At 53.9% G+C, this 15,203-nt stretch overlaps 1 protein-coding gene across 3 annotated transcripts in view; it reads left to right on the top strand.

The window, feature by feature from the left end:
• The window catches only part of SPIRE2 (spire type actin nucleation factor 2), a 49,303-nt gene that overhangs the window by 31,382 nt on the left and 2,718 nt on the right, over positions 1 to 15,203 (top strand). For 2 of the 3 annotated variants that reach the window (XM_017871201.1, XM_017871204.1), the window contains 6 exons: positions 1,944 to 2,113; positions 2,771 to 2,960; positions 4,324 to 4,436; positions 9,391 to 9,525; positions 9,692 to 9,759; positions 14,271 to 14,298. In XM_017871201.1, the coding sequence (XP_017726690.1) occupies positions 1,944 to 2,113; positions 2,771 to 2,960; positions 4,324 to 4,436; positions 9,391 to 9,525; positions 9,692 to 9,759; positions 14,271 to 14,298 (704 nt within the window). The remainder of the gene's footprint in view (positions 1 to 1,943; positions 2,114 to 2,770; positions 2,961 to 4,323; positions 4,437 to 9,390; positions 9,526 to 9,691; positions 9,760 to 14,270; positions 14,299 to 15,203) is intronic. The other variant, XR_001885403.1, reaches the window with a different exon arrangement.

The following is a 15,203-nucleotide window of genomic DNA, read 5'->3' as shown; positions in this document are numbered from 1 at the left end:
AAAAAAAAAAAAAAAAAAAAAAAAAAAATTAAACAATTAAAATAACATGTATATATTTGTTTGAGATGGAGTCTCGCTCTTTTGCCCAGGCTGGAGTGCAGTGGCGCGACCTCGGCTCACTGCACCCTCCGCCTCCCAGGTTCGAACGATTCTCATGCCTCAGCCTTCTGGGTAGCTGGGATTAGAGGCATGCACCACCACGCCCGGCAAATTTTTTTTTTTTTTTTTTTGTAGTTTTAGTAGAGACAGGGTTTTACCCTATTGGCCAGGCTGGACACAAACTCCTGGGCTCAAGCGAACTGCCCGCCTCGGCCTCCCAAAATGCTGGCATTACAGGTGTGAACCACTGCACCTAGCCAAAAATAAGAAATTTTGAGGCTGGGCTCAGTAGGTCACGCCTTGTAATCCCAGCACTTTGGGATGCTGAGGCAGGAGGATTGCTTGAGTCCAGGAGCTCAAGACCAGCCTGGGCAATATAGTGAGACCTCATCTCTGCCAAAAATTTCAAAGAAAAATTAGCCAGGTGTGGTGGCACATGGCTGTAATCCCAGGTACTCCAGGGGTTGAGGTGGGAGGATTGCTTGCGCCTGAGAGCTTGATGCTGCAGTGAGCCATGATTGTACCACTGCCCTCTAGACTGGGTGACAGAGTGAGACCTAGTTTCAAAAAAAAAAAAAATCACTTTTATGTATCTCGTTAAAACTTTACAAGGCCATTGGAATTTCCTATGTTTTTTTTTTTTTCTTTTTGAGACAGGGTCTCACCCTATCACCCCGGCTGGAGTGCAGTGGCACCATTATAGCTCACGCAGCCTCAACCTCTCAGGCTCAAGCGATCCTCCCACCTCAGTCTCTCGAGTAGCTGGGACGACAGGCATGCACCACCACGCCCAGCTAATTTTTGTGTTTTTGTAGAGACACGGTCTTGCTCTGTTGCCCAGGCTGGTGTTGAACTTGTGGACTCAAGTGATCCTTCTGCCTCAGCTTCCCAAAGTGCTGGGATTATAGGTGTGAGCCACCGCGCCTAACATGATCTTATACCCTGTTATCCTGGACTTGACGTGTATTTGCCAGTCTACATAGTTTATAATAGTATGACATATTTCAGCATTTAGAAGAAAAATAGAATAAAAGCAAACTTTTAAAATGTTTTCTTTTCTTTTCTTTTCTTTTTTTTTTTTTTGAGACGGAGCTTTGCTCTTGTTGCCCAGGCTGGAGTGCAGTGACGTGATCTCAGCTCACCACAGCCTCTGCCTCCTGGGTTCAAGTGATTCTCCTGCCTCCGCCTCCTGAGTAGCTGGGATTACAGGCACCTGCCACCATGCCTGGCTAATTTTGTAGTTTTAGTAGAGACAGGGTTTCACCATGTTGCCCAGGGTGGTCTCAAACTCTCGACCTCAGGTGATCCGCCTGCCGCGGCCTCCCAAAGTGCTGGGATGACAGGCATGAGCCACCGCGCCCGGCCCCAAGACAGGCATTTGTTCAAATGTCTGAGACCTAATTCTCCTTGTGAAAGGTCACTGAGAGCCTTCGGTGCTGCACCATTCCTTACATGAGATGGCAAACTCCAATCCTACATCTGCTCTGCCTCTGAGACACTAGGCAGATCTCTAGGCTGGAGTTCATTTTTTTTTTTTTTTTTTTTAAGATAGAGTCTTGCTCTGTCCCCCAGGCTGGAGTGCAGTGGCACAATCTCGGCTCACTGTAACTTCCACCTCCCGGGTTCAAGTGATTATCCTGCCTCAGCCTGCTGAGTAGCTGGGATTACAGGCGTGAGCCACCGCGCCCAGCCTAGTTCCTCATTTTTTTAAATGGCTGACTAGCCCTCAGTTTCCCCTTCTGCAAAGTCAGGGAATTTAGCCAGCTGGTGCACACAAAGCTGTCAGCTCCTGCCTGCCATCTCCCCATTCACTGGCCCGTCCTGCTTGGCTCCCATCTCCCCAGGGTTTGGGTCTCTGCCCTGCATCCTCAACGCCTGCTCTGGAGATGCCAAGTCCACCTCCTGCATCAACCTGTCGGTCACAGATGCTGTGGGCAGCGCCCAGCGCCCGCGGCCCCGTGTGCTGCTCAAGGCGCCCACCTTGGCCGAGATGGAAGAAATGAACACGTCTGAGGTCAGAACCCATGAGTATTCCTGAAAAGAGACCAGGAATGGGAGGATGGGGGCCAAGGAAGTGAGAAGGGCTCAGCTAAGCTGGGGGCAGCAGCGAGTGTGATGTCCCCTGTCCAGGGGCTCTCCCTTGAAACTGACGTCCTGCCCTAGGAGGAGGCCTGTGGGGCTCGGGGACCCTGCCATTTTGGCCGCTCAGAAGGGTGACTCTGGGAGAGGGCCTGGGCTGCCTCCTCCCATAGACGATGGAAGGCTGACAGCGGAAGTGCATCGCTGTCTCAGGCCCAGGAAACTGAGCCCCCCACTAGTTGATGTGAAAAGGTGGTCCCAGCGAGGTTCTCTGCCCACCCTGGCTGCCCTGTGAATGGAATGCTTCTCTCTTCACAGAAGGGCTGGTGATGGCCTTGTTGGGGGCCATCCCAGAGGGCTTTGCCTCCATCTGACACTAGACCTGTCAATTTCCAGGACTTTCCGGAAGGGCTTGGTTATTAGGGTGCTTGCCATGAACTGCCCAGAGGCGGGCAGGCTGGGAAGTGGGTGCAGGCTGCCCCACATCGCAGCAGACCCAGCGGCACCCCTGGGTCATTTGCTTCGGTCCAGGCATGGGCAGGAGGCACTGGTGGGCACTGTTAGGGCAGGGCCGTGTCTGGTGTGTCCACAGGAAGAAGAGTCTCCATGTGGGGAGGTGACGCTGAAACGGGACCGCTCCTTCTCAGAGCATGACCTGGCCCAGCTCCGAAGTGAGGTGGCCTCCGGCCTGCAGTCGGCCACCCAGCCCCCAGGCGGGACGGAGCCCCCACGGCCCCGAGCTGGCAGCGCGCGTGTGTGGAGGCCCAGCTCCCGAGACCAGGGCAAGTGCTGCTTCTCACCGCCGTAGCCCCCTTCGCCCCCGCCCTGACCCGTCCTGTGGGCACCCATCCCTCCACCTCAGCCCACGTCTTCCTGAGCAGGCAGCTCCCAGGGACCCAGGGAGCTCATGCCTGCAAGAGGGCACCACCTCAGGCAGGCATCTCCCTTTAACTTGAGAACTTCTTATTAAGTAATGCATATTTATTGTAAAAATATTTTTTAATATTTAAAAATAATTCTCATGATTCTATTACCTAGACATAATTATTATTAACATTGGGATATAGAAAGATAGCTAACTAGATGAGCTGATGAGTGATACCCCTTCTAGTCCTCTGAGAAGGGAGCAGTGTGTCCATAGTGAACCAGCTGGGTTTACAGCACATGGCTCTGGAACCTGTGCCATGGTTCCTTCAACTGCTTTTCGCGCTGCTGAGCACAGAACGATTCTTGCTGGCTGTACAGGGCTGCTCCTACCATCGTGAGAGCTGAACTTTACAGAGAGCCCTTGCAACTCAGGGTTCTTGTCACCCCACCCACCACATCCCACCAGGCACGGCCAGGCCTCCTTGTCTGCTTGTGTGAGGCCAGAGTCTTGGGACAATCGCGTTTGGTGGTTATGGCTCCCTTCCCAGTGTTAAGAGGTCCAGGCCAGGCCAGTTCCAAACCTCTCGCTTAACCTAGGTCTCCCCCACCTGGAGCTGTGCCTCAGCCTCTTGGAGCTGGTGGAGGGAGGGAGGTCGACCCCCAGCACCAGTGTGAGGTGTGGACTGTGGGAGGAGGGTCCTGCCCCACCCATCTGTAGTCTGCCTCACTGGTGCTGTGGGACTGCCCACACCAGCTCGTTCTGGGGCTCAGACACAGGGACCCTTCAGGGGTCCTGTGGACCCTCTATATCACATGGGCCCCAACAAAAGTCCCAATGTGGAAGCCACAATCTTCACTCTTTTCTTCTTTTTGAGACAAGGTCTTGCTCTGGTGCCCGGGCTGGAGTGCAGAGGCACCATTATAGCTCACTGCAGCCTTGACATCCTGGGCTCAAGCATTCTACCCGCCTCAGCCTCCTGAGTAGCTAGGACTACCAACGTGCTCCACAACGCCTGGCTAACTTTTATATTTTTCTCTAGAGATGAGGGTCTTACTACGTTGCCCAGGGTGGTCTCGAGCTCCTGGGCTCAAGGTTCCACCCACCTTGGCCTCCTAAGTGCTAGAATTACCTGTGTAACTAGTGCGTGGCTGCTTCTCCACTTGACCTTTTGCTTGGTTCCCCTGGAGCCCTCCACAATCTCTGTCATCCCCTCTGCACAGTCCTCCTTACCACAGTTCCTGTCAGGCAGTCCTGACGGAGCCTCTGCTCTCCCCCAGGTACCTGTCCTGCGAGCGTCTCTGACCCCAGCCACCCCCTACTCAGCAACCGGGGCTCCTCGGGGGACAGACCCGAGGCCTCCATGACCCCCGATGCCAAACACCTGTGGCTGGTGAGTGAGGGTGCAATTGTCATCCAGGGCGACCCAGGAGGTGTCTTTGCGCCCACCTTCCCGCTGCCAGCCAGGTGTTCAGTACTGAGGCTCTGCCTGAGGCATAGTCTGAGCGTTGTCTGGGAGGCGTGGTCTGAGCACCTGTCTGGGGGGCGTGGTCCGAGCACCAGTCTGGGGACTGTGGTCTGAGCGCCTATCTGGGGACTGTGGTCTGAGCGCCTGTCTGGGGGGCGGGTCTGAGCGCCTATCTGGGGACTGTGGTCTGAGCGCCTGTCTGGGGGTTGAGGTCGTGGATGTGAGCGGCCTATCTTGGGTGGGATTGTGGCGCAGTCTGAGGGCATACTCCCCTGGTCTAGGGTGGCGCGGGCTTCGCGCGCCCGGGGCTGGTCGTGAGGGCGCCGTCATAGCGTGTGGGGCACGCTGTGGTCGAGCGCCTGCGTCTGGGGACTGTAGGTCTAAAGCGCGCAGGAACTGGTCTGGCGGGATTGTGGTCTGCAGCAACCTGTCCGGCGTGGGACTGTGGTGAGCACCTGTCGTGGGCGTGGTCGTAGAGGTCTGAGGCTCCGTCCTGGGGGGTCGTTGTTCAGGTTCCGAGGCCACCAGTCTGTGCGGTCTTGGTCCGAGCGACACAGCCTGGGGGGGCGTGGGTCCTTGAAGCGCCAGATCTGGGGGAACTGTGGGTCCGAGCGCCAGTCTGGGTGGGGCGTGAGTCCGAGCGCAGTTCTGGGGACTGTGGTCAAGCCGCGCTTAGACCACCGGGAAGTCCCCAGACAGGGCCGCGCTTCGACACCGCACGTGGGGGGGGGCGGCCCCCCTTGAGATACGTGCGCTCACACCACGCCCTCCTAGGAAGGGTCGTGCCAGACAAGGCAATCCCCAGATAGGCGCTCCGACACCACGCCGGCGGTAACGATCCGAGTTGCCAGTCTGAGGGGACTGTTGGTCACCGAGCCTGTCTGGGGGGGCGTGGTCCGAGCGCCTGCTGTGGGGGCGTGGTCCGAGCGCCAGTACTGGGGACTGTGGTCCGAGTGCCAGCCTTGGGGGTCCGGGTCCGGTCCATCCACGGCTCAGGTCGATCCTGTGGGTCGGAGCGCCAGTCTGGGGACTTGTGGGTCGGCGAGCGCCAGCCTGGGGTGGCGTGGTCCTGAGGGCCCAGTCTGGACTGTGGTCTGGAGCGCCTGTCTGGGGACTGTGGTCTGAGCGCCGTGTCTGGAGCAGGTCCCGTGGTCCTGAGGCCCTGTCTGGGGGTCGTGGTCTGAGCACCCAGTCTGGGGGGGGCGTGGGTACGAGCGGCCAGCCCTGCAGGGGGCTGTGGTCGAGCGCGGTCTGGGGACTGTGGTCCTGAGCGCTCCATGTCTGGGTCGGGCCGTCCCACCCGCTTTGGGTCCGACGCCAGCCTGGGGGGCGTTGTCCGGATGCGGCCAGTCTGGGGGACTGTGGTCCGAGGCGCCAGCCTGGGGGGCGTGGTTCCGAGCGCCAGTCTGGGGGTGACTGTGGTCTTGAGCACCTGTCTGAGAGAGGGTGTGGTCTTAGCGGCCACGCACTGAGGAGGGAGAGGCGTGGGTCACTAGCGCCAGTCTGGGACTGTAGTCTGGCACCGGCGGGGCGTGGTCTAGAGGCCAGGGGCACTCGGGTCGGGCGTGGTGCCGAGCGACCAAGTCTGCCGGGCCAATAAGTGGTCATGATCGACCTGTCACTGGGGGCGTGGTCCGAAGCGTCAAGCGAGCTGGGGGGCGGTCGGTCCGAGGCGCCAGTCTGGGGGACTGTCGGTCCGAGCGCGCAGCCTGGGCGTGGGTCCGAGCGCCAGTCTGGCGGACTGGGTCTGGAGCACCTGTCTGGCGCGTGGGCGTTGGAGCGCCAGCACTGTGGGGAGCAAGTGGTCCGAGCAGCTCAGTCTGAGGACTGTGGTCCGAGCGCCAGCCTAGGGGGACGTGGTCGAGCGCCAGTCTGTGGGACTGTGGACCGAGCGCCAGCCCTGAGCGTGAGTGTGTTGTCCGAGCGCCAGTCTGGGGACTGTTTTTGGTCCGAGCCGCCAGCCTGGGGGGCGTGGTCCGATGCGCCAGCTTCTGGGGACTGTGGTCTGGCGGACCTCTGTCATGGGGGGCTGTGGTCTGAGCGCGCAGCCTGGGGGTGTCCAGCGCCTAGTCGTGGGGACTGTGGGTCTGAGCTCCTTGTCTAGGGGCGCGGTGGTGTGAGCCCTGTCTGGGGACTCTGGTCTAAGCCGCCCTGTCTGGGGACTGTGTGGTCGAGCCCCTGTCTGGGAGGTCGTGCGTTTCGGAGCACGGTTCGAGCACCAGTCTGGGGGGCGTGGTCTGAGCACCAGTCTGGGGGGCGTGGTCTGAGCCCCTGTCTGGGGGTCGTGGTTCGAGCACCAGTCTGGGGACTGTGGTCTGAGCGCCAGTCTGGGGGGCGTGGTCCGAGCGCCAGTCTGGGGGGCGTGGTCTGAAGGTCTTCGGGGCACCAGTGGCGGAGCTGCTGCCCGCGGCAGAGGTCTCTGCTGCCGCCTGCTGGGGCCGAACGGCACTGCGACCCCGGAGCCTGGAGCCACCTTGCAAGGGACGTCCCTAATTGAAGGGTTCAGTGTGGGGTTAGGGCAGACCGCGAACCTGCGCGTCCTGTGTGCCTGGAGGTCAGTGTGAGGGGGCTTCACTGGGTCGCGACCTTGACTCTGGCCGTGACGCCGCCAGGGTACTGCTCAGCCCCTCTCCCCTCGGTTTCATATCTGACCTGTAATTGTGAGGAGCTCCTCTTTGCTGACATCTTGAGGCCACGTAGACCGGAGTTCTAGTGTATGATTTAATCAACTGAGGTAAGGGGAGTGTGCGGCCGTGGGCCACGCTGGCAGCATGCAGGTGTTGGAGGGATGTGAACGGTGTGGTTGCTGTCACTATTTGAGGTTTTATCAAGAGGCTCAGATGAGAACAGATGTTAAAATGCTTTCAGAACTATGAGCCTTATATAAACGCAAGGCACTGTTCGTATCCCCCACCGAAACGCAGGGCTTGCCTCATTAGTCTAGGATTAGCTATATATCACTGCATCAAGTTACCTCACAATGTAGCATCTTAAAATAACAAACATGTATTATCTCACACAGTTTCTGAGGGTTGGGACTCCGGAAGTGTCTTCGCTGTGTAGCTCCGGCCCAGGGTCTTTCGTGAGGCTGCAGTTAGGATGGCAGTGGGGCCTGCAGGCTCGACTGAAGGCTCAAATGGTGGCTGGAAGAACCACTTGAAGTGGCGTCCTTAGCCAGCTGTGAGCAGGAGACGCGAGTCCCCTGCTGTGTATACAGGCCTCTCTCGGGGCTGCTTGGCGATCTCCACAGGGTGGCGGCTGGCATCCCCCAGAGCATGTGATTCAAGAGTGACCACAGTGAAAGCCACTGAGTATTTGTGACCAAGTCCAGAAGTGCCACGTTGTCTCAACTCATTAGGAGTGAGTCACTAAGTCCAGCCTATTCTCAAGGGGAGGGAGGGAATGAAGGCCCACTTCTGTTTTTTGTTTGTTTGTTTGTTTTGTTTTGTTTTGTTTTGAGACAGAGTCTCCCTCTGTCGCCCGGGCTGGAGTGCAGTGGCCGGATCTCAGCTCACTGCAAGCTCCGCCTCCCGGGTTTACGCCATTCTCGTGCCTCAGCCTCCCGAGTAGCTGGGACTACAGGCGCCGCCACCTCGCCCGGCTAGTTTTTTGTATTTTTTAGTAGAGACGAGGTTTCACCGTGTTCGCCAGGATGGTCTCGATCTCCTGACCTCGTGATCCGCCCGTCTCAGCCTCCCAAAGTGCTGGGATTACAGGCTTGAGCCACCGCGCCCGGCCGAAGGCTCACTTCTTAAGGAATTAGAGGACGCATTTAAGATGACCACAGGTCACATGAGTGGTTCTTTAGCTCTGAAGTCTCAGAAGGGCTTTCTGAAGGGGGGCTACTGAGCATCACAGAACCTGGCCTTCCATCTGCCCTGGGCTCACAGCCTCACCTGGGGAGCAGGCAGCTGTTCTCTGCACCCGACGTGAGGGCTCCTGGCCACGGACGTTGTTGGTGTAACATCTCTGACATCTCAGGTGAACTGTTCAGCTGGAAACAGCACCATCAGGCAATTGGCAACAGAAGCCCAAAGCCCTGGGCGCCTCTGGTCAGAGTGAGGAACGAATACAAGGACCTCAGCTCCCCTCAGTGCCAGACAGGAGCGTGTGTTCCCAGCTCTAGACAGGATAACCCACTGCAAATCCAAAGCAGAAAACATGGTCCAAATCCATCTGTGTGTGGCGCCTTCATAGATGGTGCCCACCTGCCTCAGCAGAGTAACGACTGACACTGTGAACGCTATGCCGGCATGAGTCATCTCGATGGAGCTGAAATCCAGCCCCATTTTACAGAAGAGAAAACTGAGGCTTAGAGAGATCAGGTGTCAAGTTCTATGCCAAGCACAGGGAGGCAAAAACAGGACACACTCATCATAATGTGGCCCCAGGAATCGGTGGTCAGGACACAGGAGGTGTGCTGAGTGCAGATGGGTAGATACAAGCTGGGCCCCAGGAGTGAGGTGGTCTGTTGGAGGCTCCTGGACCTTCTGGATGAGAGGACATCAGCTGCTCAGGGAGGGAGGATTTGAGATGGACTCTGGCTGGTGTGGATCCGCCCATAGTGCGTTTGCAGGGAGGGACACCTTGAACAAACATGGGCTGAGGGGAGTGTGTGTGGAGCATGGCCAGTGAAGGCTGGGCTGGCTGGCAGGGGCCGCTGGTCATGGGAGGCCTAGCCTGCAGCAGCAGTGCCTCATCAAAGACATGGGGATGGATGGCTGATGGACAAGTGTTTTAGAAGGTTGAGGGCTTGTTTAGGCTGAGGCCAGGAAGGTGTGAGGGTCCTCAGGGAAGGAGAGCAAGCTGGGGGAGACTCCTGCATGGAAGACTTTCTACCTGAGGCCAAGTGAGCACAGCCCCTTGCCCCGTCCCCCAGGAGTTCAGCCACCCCGTGGAGAGCCTTGCACTGACTGTGGAAGAGGTGATGGACGTGCGCCGTGTGCTGGTGAAGGCCGAGATGGAGAAGTTTTTGCAGAACAAAGAGCTCTTCAGCAGTCTGAAGAAGGGGAAGGTGAGGCTGCCTAGACGTGGGGCTGCTCTCTTGCCTGCTGCGTCGGGGGCGGATCCCGGGACTGTTTGCTCATGATCTGGTTGGGAACCCTGAGGGGCAGCAAGGACAGGGCAGGACCCAGGGAGCTTTGGACAAAGCCGGGCTCTAATCAGGTCTTTCCTGACAGATTTGCTGCTGCTGCCGGGCCAAGTTCCCGCTGTTCTCATGGCCGCCCACCTGTCTCTTCTGCAAGAGGTGAGCCTTCCCTTGAGCTGCCAATTCACAAGGGAAGGAGGAGGTGAGCAGCCTCTGGGCAGTGCTGGCTACAGAACTTCCTGTGACTCCAGGAATGTTCTAGCATGTTCCATGGCTGATGAGTCCACCAATATCGTTAGTTGAATGAGGAGTTAAATTTTAAATTTTATTTAAATTAAATGAAATTTAAATAGCTAAGCAACGCCCAGTTTCAGCCAAGATGGGGTAATAGGCATCTTCCACAGCCAAGAACAAACAGGATATGAAACAATGCTTTTCAAGACTTTGGACAGCAGGCAACAGAAAGGAAACACAACAGGGCAGGCCTGCTATCACCGCAGTCATTGCCTGCAGAGCTTCTAGGCCATGAGCCACAGCCGCCAGACTCCCCGAATGGAGGAGATAAAGCTGAGAATCCAGGGAGACAACAGCAGCTTGAATCCCCCATGCAGAACTCCAGAGGAGAGGGCTGCGCCGAGAAAGCTTCAGAGAAGGCCCCCCTCTCTGAAGGAAATGACCGAAGGCTGCAAAACATTTATCCTAAAGCAGAGATTGACAAACTATAGCCATGGGCCAAATCTGGTCCTCTGCCTGTTTGGCAAGTAAAATCTCATTGGAACACAGCCATACCCATTTGTTACTCGCTCAGCCACGCCTAAAAGGTTTATTCTCTGGCCCTTTACAGAAAAAATTTACCTTCCCTTGTTATAAAGATCTGAAGGAACAGTGCTCAGGGCCAGGAATGAATAACATCTGTTTCCACTAGCCACAGCCAGAAATGTCGTAACCGGAATGCACACGAAGGCCTGGCCTCACTAATGTGGAATAAGTATCCCAAAGTGAGTGTTGCTCCAGGCCTGACTGATAAATCATAAAAGCAAGACCTGAAAGGATCAAACTGTTCACAAATATCTTAACTGATTCTGAGAACAAAGCTCAAGAACAAGACTTTTTTAAAAACAAACAAAAAAACAAAGCAGTATTCAGCAAGATAAAATGTCTGGCATCTAATGAAAGATTACCAGGCAGGCAAAAAACAAGACAAAATTAATTACAATGTATTGTGGGTTCTGTAACACATGTATAAGTAGTGTTGATAACAATAGTTAGCATTAAGGCCAGGGAGAGGAGAAAATTGGAAGTATACTTTTTTTTTTTTTTGAGATGGAGTCTCTGTTGCCCAGGCTGGAGTGCAGTGGCGCCATCTCGGCTCACTGCAAGCTCTGCCTCCCGGGTTCACGCCATTCTCCTGCCTCAGCCTCCCGAGTAGCTGGGACTACAGGCGCCCGCTACCTCGCCCGGCTAGTTTTTTGTATTTTTTAGTAGAGACGGGGTTTCACGGTGTTAGCCAGGATGGTCTCGATCTCCTGACCTCGTGATCCACCCGCCTCGGCCTCCGAAAGTGCTGGGATTACAGGCGTGAGCCACTGCACCTGGCCAGAAGTACACTATTTTAAGGTTCACTATGATAAGGTGAATCACTATGATAAGGTATAGTAAGGTGTTATATACGCAATACAAATATTACTTAAAGGTAGACTGTGATAAGTTAAAGATGTATACCGTAAGTCCTAAAGCAACCACTAAAATAAAACAGTTACAGCTAATAAGCCAACAAAGGAGATAAGATGGAACCATAAAAATTAATTAATCCAAAAAAAGGTAGGAAAAGAAGGGGAACAAAGAAATGAGTCAAAAAGAAAACAAATAGCAAGATGTCAGACTTAAACACAACTTATCTAGCATCACATTAACTGTTGTTTTTTTTTTTTTTGAGACGGAGTCTCGCTCTGTCCCCAGGCTGGAGTGCAGTGGCCGGATCTCAGCTCACTGCAAGCTCCGCCTCCCGGGTTTACGCCATTCTCCTGCCTCAGCCTCCCGAGTAGCTGGGACTACAGGCGCCCGCCACCTCGCCCGGCTAGTTTTTTGTATTTTTTAGTAGAGACGGCGTTTCACCGTGTTAGCCAGGATGGTCTCGAGCTCCTGACCTCGTGATCCGCCCGTCTCGGCCTCCCAAAGTGCTGGGATTACAGGCTTGAGCCACCGCGCCTGGCCGTCACATTAACTGTAAATGATCTAAACAACCCAAGTAAAAGCTAGAGTTTCCCAGACTGAATAAAAAAGTAAGGCTGGGGCCGGGAGTGGTGGCTCACACCTGTAATCCCAGCACTTTGGGAGGATGAGGTGGGTGGATCACAAGGTCGGGAGGTCGAGACCAAACTGGCCAACATGGTGAAACCCTGTCTCTACTAACAATAGAAAAAAATAGCCGGGCCTGGTGGTGGGCGCCTGTGGTCCCAGCTACTCGGGAGGCTGAGGCAGAGGAATTGCTTGAACCTGGGAGGTGGAGCTTGCAGTGAGCTGAGATAGTAGCACTGCACTCCAACCTGCGTGACAGAGGGAGACTGTCTCAAAAAAATAAATAAATAAATAAAGTAAGGCTGGGTATGGTAGCTCATGCCTATAATCCCAGCACTTTGGGAGGCTGAGGTGGGAGGATCACTTGAGCCAAGGAGGTCAAGGCTGCAGTGAGCTATGATGGTGTCACTGTACTCCAGCCTGGGTGACAGAGCAAGACCCTGTCTGGGAAAAAAAAAATCACCTCATTTTATCTGTAAAATTATGTACATTTCTGTTGATATATGCTTGGAAAAGCCTGGAGGATGGAAACCATTACTAGCAGGGATCATTTCTGAGGATGTAGTGTCCAAATTTTAATTCTCTCATGTTTGAATTTTTTTTTTTTTTTTTTTGAGACGGAGTTTCGCTATTGTTCCCCATGCTGGAGTGCAATGCCACAATCTCGACTAGCTGGGATTACAGGCATGTGCCACCACACCTGGCTATTTGTGTATTTTTAGTAGAGATGGGGTTTCTCCATGTTGGTCAGGCTGGTCTCCAACTCCTGACCTCAGGTGATCCCAGGTGATCCGCCCAACTCAGCCTCCTAAAGTGCTGGGATTACAGGGGTGAGCCACCGCGTCCAGCCTTGAAATTTTTTTTTTTTTGAGACAGAGTCTCACTCTGTCGCCCAGGCTGGAGTGCAGTGGCGCGATCTCAGCTCACTGCAAGTTCCGCCTCCCGGGTTCACGCCATTTCCTGCCTCAGCCTCCCGAGTAGCTGGGACTACAGGCGCCCGCCACCAGGCCCGGCTAATTTTTTTGTATTTTAGTAGAGACGGGGTTTCACCATGTTAGCCAGGATGGTCTCAATCTCCTGACCTTGTGATCCGCCCGCCTCTGCCTCCCAAAGTGCTGGGATTACAGGCTTGAGCAACCACGCCCAGCCTTGAATTTTTCATAAGGTATTTATTTTTGAAATCAGATACAGGGATTAAAACAAAATTGACTCACTGTTTAAAACTGAGCATCTCAGTTGAGGCCCCTCTGGCTTCCATGGTGCTTTTACGGTGAGTAGTGTCAGGCACACACCAATGTCTATGCGTCATCTTAGAAGGAATCTTAGATGTCTTTCCAAGACAATGTGCAGGTTTTTTTTTTTTTTTTTTTTTTTTTGAGACAGAGTCTCTTTCTGTCACCCAGGCTGAAGTGCAGTGGCATGATCTCGGCTCACTGCAACTTCTGCCTCCTGGGTTCAAGCAATTCTCTGCCTCAGCCTCCCGAGTAGCTGGGATTACAGGCACCCGCCACCACACCCGGCTAATTTATTGTATTTTTAGTAGAGACAGGGTTTCACCATCTTGGCCAGACCGATCTTGAACACCTGACCTCGTGATCCACCTGCCTTGGCCTCCCAAAGTGCTGGGATTACAGGCGTGAGCCACCGTGCCCGGCCGACAGTGTGCAGTTTTTAAAGACCCTTATAGGTTTTTGTTTTAAACATTCCAAAAGTATGTGACCCATCATGCCTCAGTTCAGAAACAAAATCTGCTTAAAAGGGACTTTTACCACCACTATTTTTCTTTTTTTATTGAGACAGAGTCTCGCTCAGTCCCCCAGGCTGGAGTGCAGTGGCGTGATCTCAGCTCACTGCAACCTCCATTTCCTGGGTTCATGCCATTCTCCTGTCTCAGCCCCCCAAGCAGCTGGGATTACAGGTGCCTGCAGCCACGCCCAACTAATTTTTGTATTTTTAGTAGGAATGGGGTTTCACCTTGTTGGTCTCGAACTTCTAACCTCAGGTGATCCACCTGCCTTGGCCTCCCAAAGTGCTGGGATTACAGGTGTAAGCTACCACGTCTGGCCCAGCACCACTATTTTTCAACCTTACTCTATATCCTGCCACTTGGCAACAGAAAACTTGGTAGGAGAAAACTCCTGGAGCCAGCCTTCCTAAGAGAATGCTGAGGGGCACATATATTTTGGGTGGATACCTAAGTATAAAGAAAAGCAAGATTTTGGAATAAAATAAAGCACTGAAGTAACCAAGCATCAAGCAGAAGGCAAGGATGGTTTGAACTGGGATGTGTGGAGGCTGGAATGCGAGTTTCTCAGCTGTTTCTTCGTGGGTTTCCTCCCTGCTGACACTGCCTTTCCTCTGTTCCCTTCCAGAGCTGTCTGCACTTCCTGTAGCATAAAGGTGAGGACCATGTGGGATCTGGGTTCTGAGCTAGGTAGATGGGGGCTCCACTGGCTTTGATTGGAGGTGTTGGATGTGCTGCCCTCACCAGGCACCTCATTCATCTCCCTTCAGGCAGAATCCATTCCCATACTTTCCAAGATAGTGTACAGTTTTTAAAGACCTTTATAGGTTATTATTTTTAAATATTCCACTTTAGTAGCCTGGTACCAAAAAACCCTTCATTTCCCCTCTAAAAGTCCTACCTTCTTATATTCTATAACTTTTTGGGTGTTTTAGGAGGGGCTCCTTATTGCAGTTGGGGTGTGTGCTCACGTGCAGGTACACAGAGGTAAAGGGATCCTAACATTTAAAAGTATGTCAGCTGGGCATGGTGGCTCATACCTGTAATCCCAGCACTTTGGGAGGCCGATGAGCCTGGCGGACTACTTGAGACCAGCCTGGCCAACATGGTGAAACCCTATTTCTACTAAAAATACAAAAAAATTAGCTGCACATGGTGGCACACACCTGTAATCCTAGCTACTCAGGAGGCTGAGGCATGAGAATTACTTGAACCCGGGAGGTGGAGGCCACAGTGAGCTATGACCGCACCACTGCACTCCAGCCTGGGTGACAGAGACTCTGTCTCAAAAAGATAAAATAAAATACAAATAAAAGTATGTCACCAGCCAGGTGTGGTGGCTCATGCCTGCTGTTCCCGCACTTTGGGAGGCTGAGGTGGGAGGATCTCTTGAGCCCAGAAGTTCAAGGCTGTAGTGAGTGTGGCTGTGCCTCTGCACTCCAGCCTGGGCAACAGAGCAAGACCTTGTCTTAAAAAAAAATATATATATATATATATGTATATGTATATATATATATATATATGTATATGTATATGTATATATATATATGTATATGTATAT

The sequence above is a fragment of the Rhinopithecus bieti genome, unplaced genomic scaffold (genome assembly GCF_001698545.2).
Source record: "Rhinopithecus bieti isolate Rb0 unplaced genomic scaffold, ASM169854v2 scaffold_1037, whole genome shotgun sequence".
NCBI lineage: Eukaryota > Metazoa > Chordata > Mammalia > Primates > Cercopithecidae > Rhinopithecus > Rhinopithecus bieti.
This window is presented reverse-complemented; position numbering and strand designations above follow the sequence as displayed.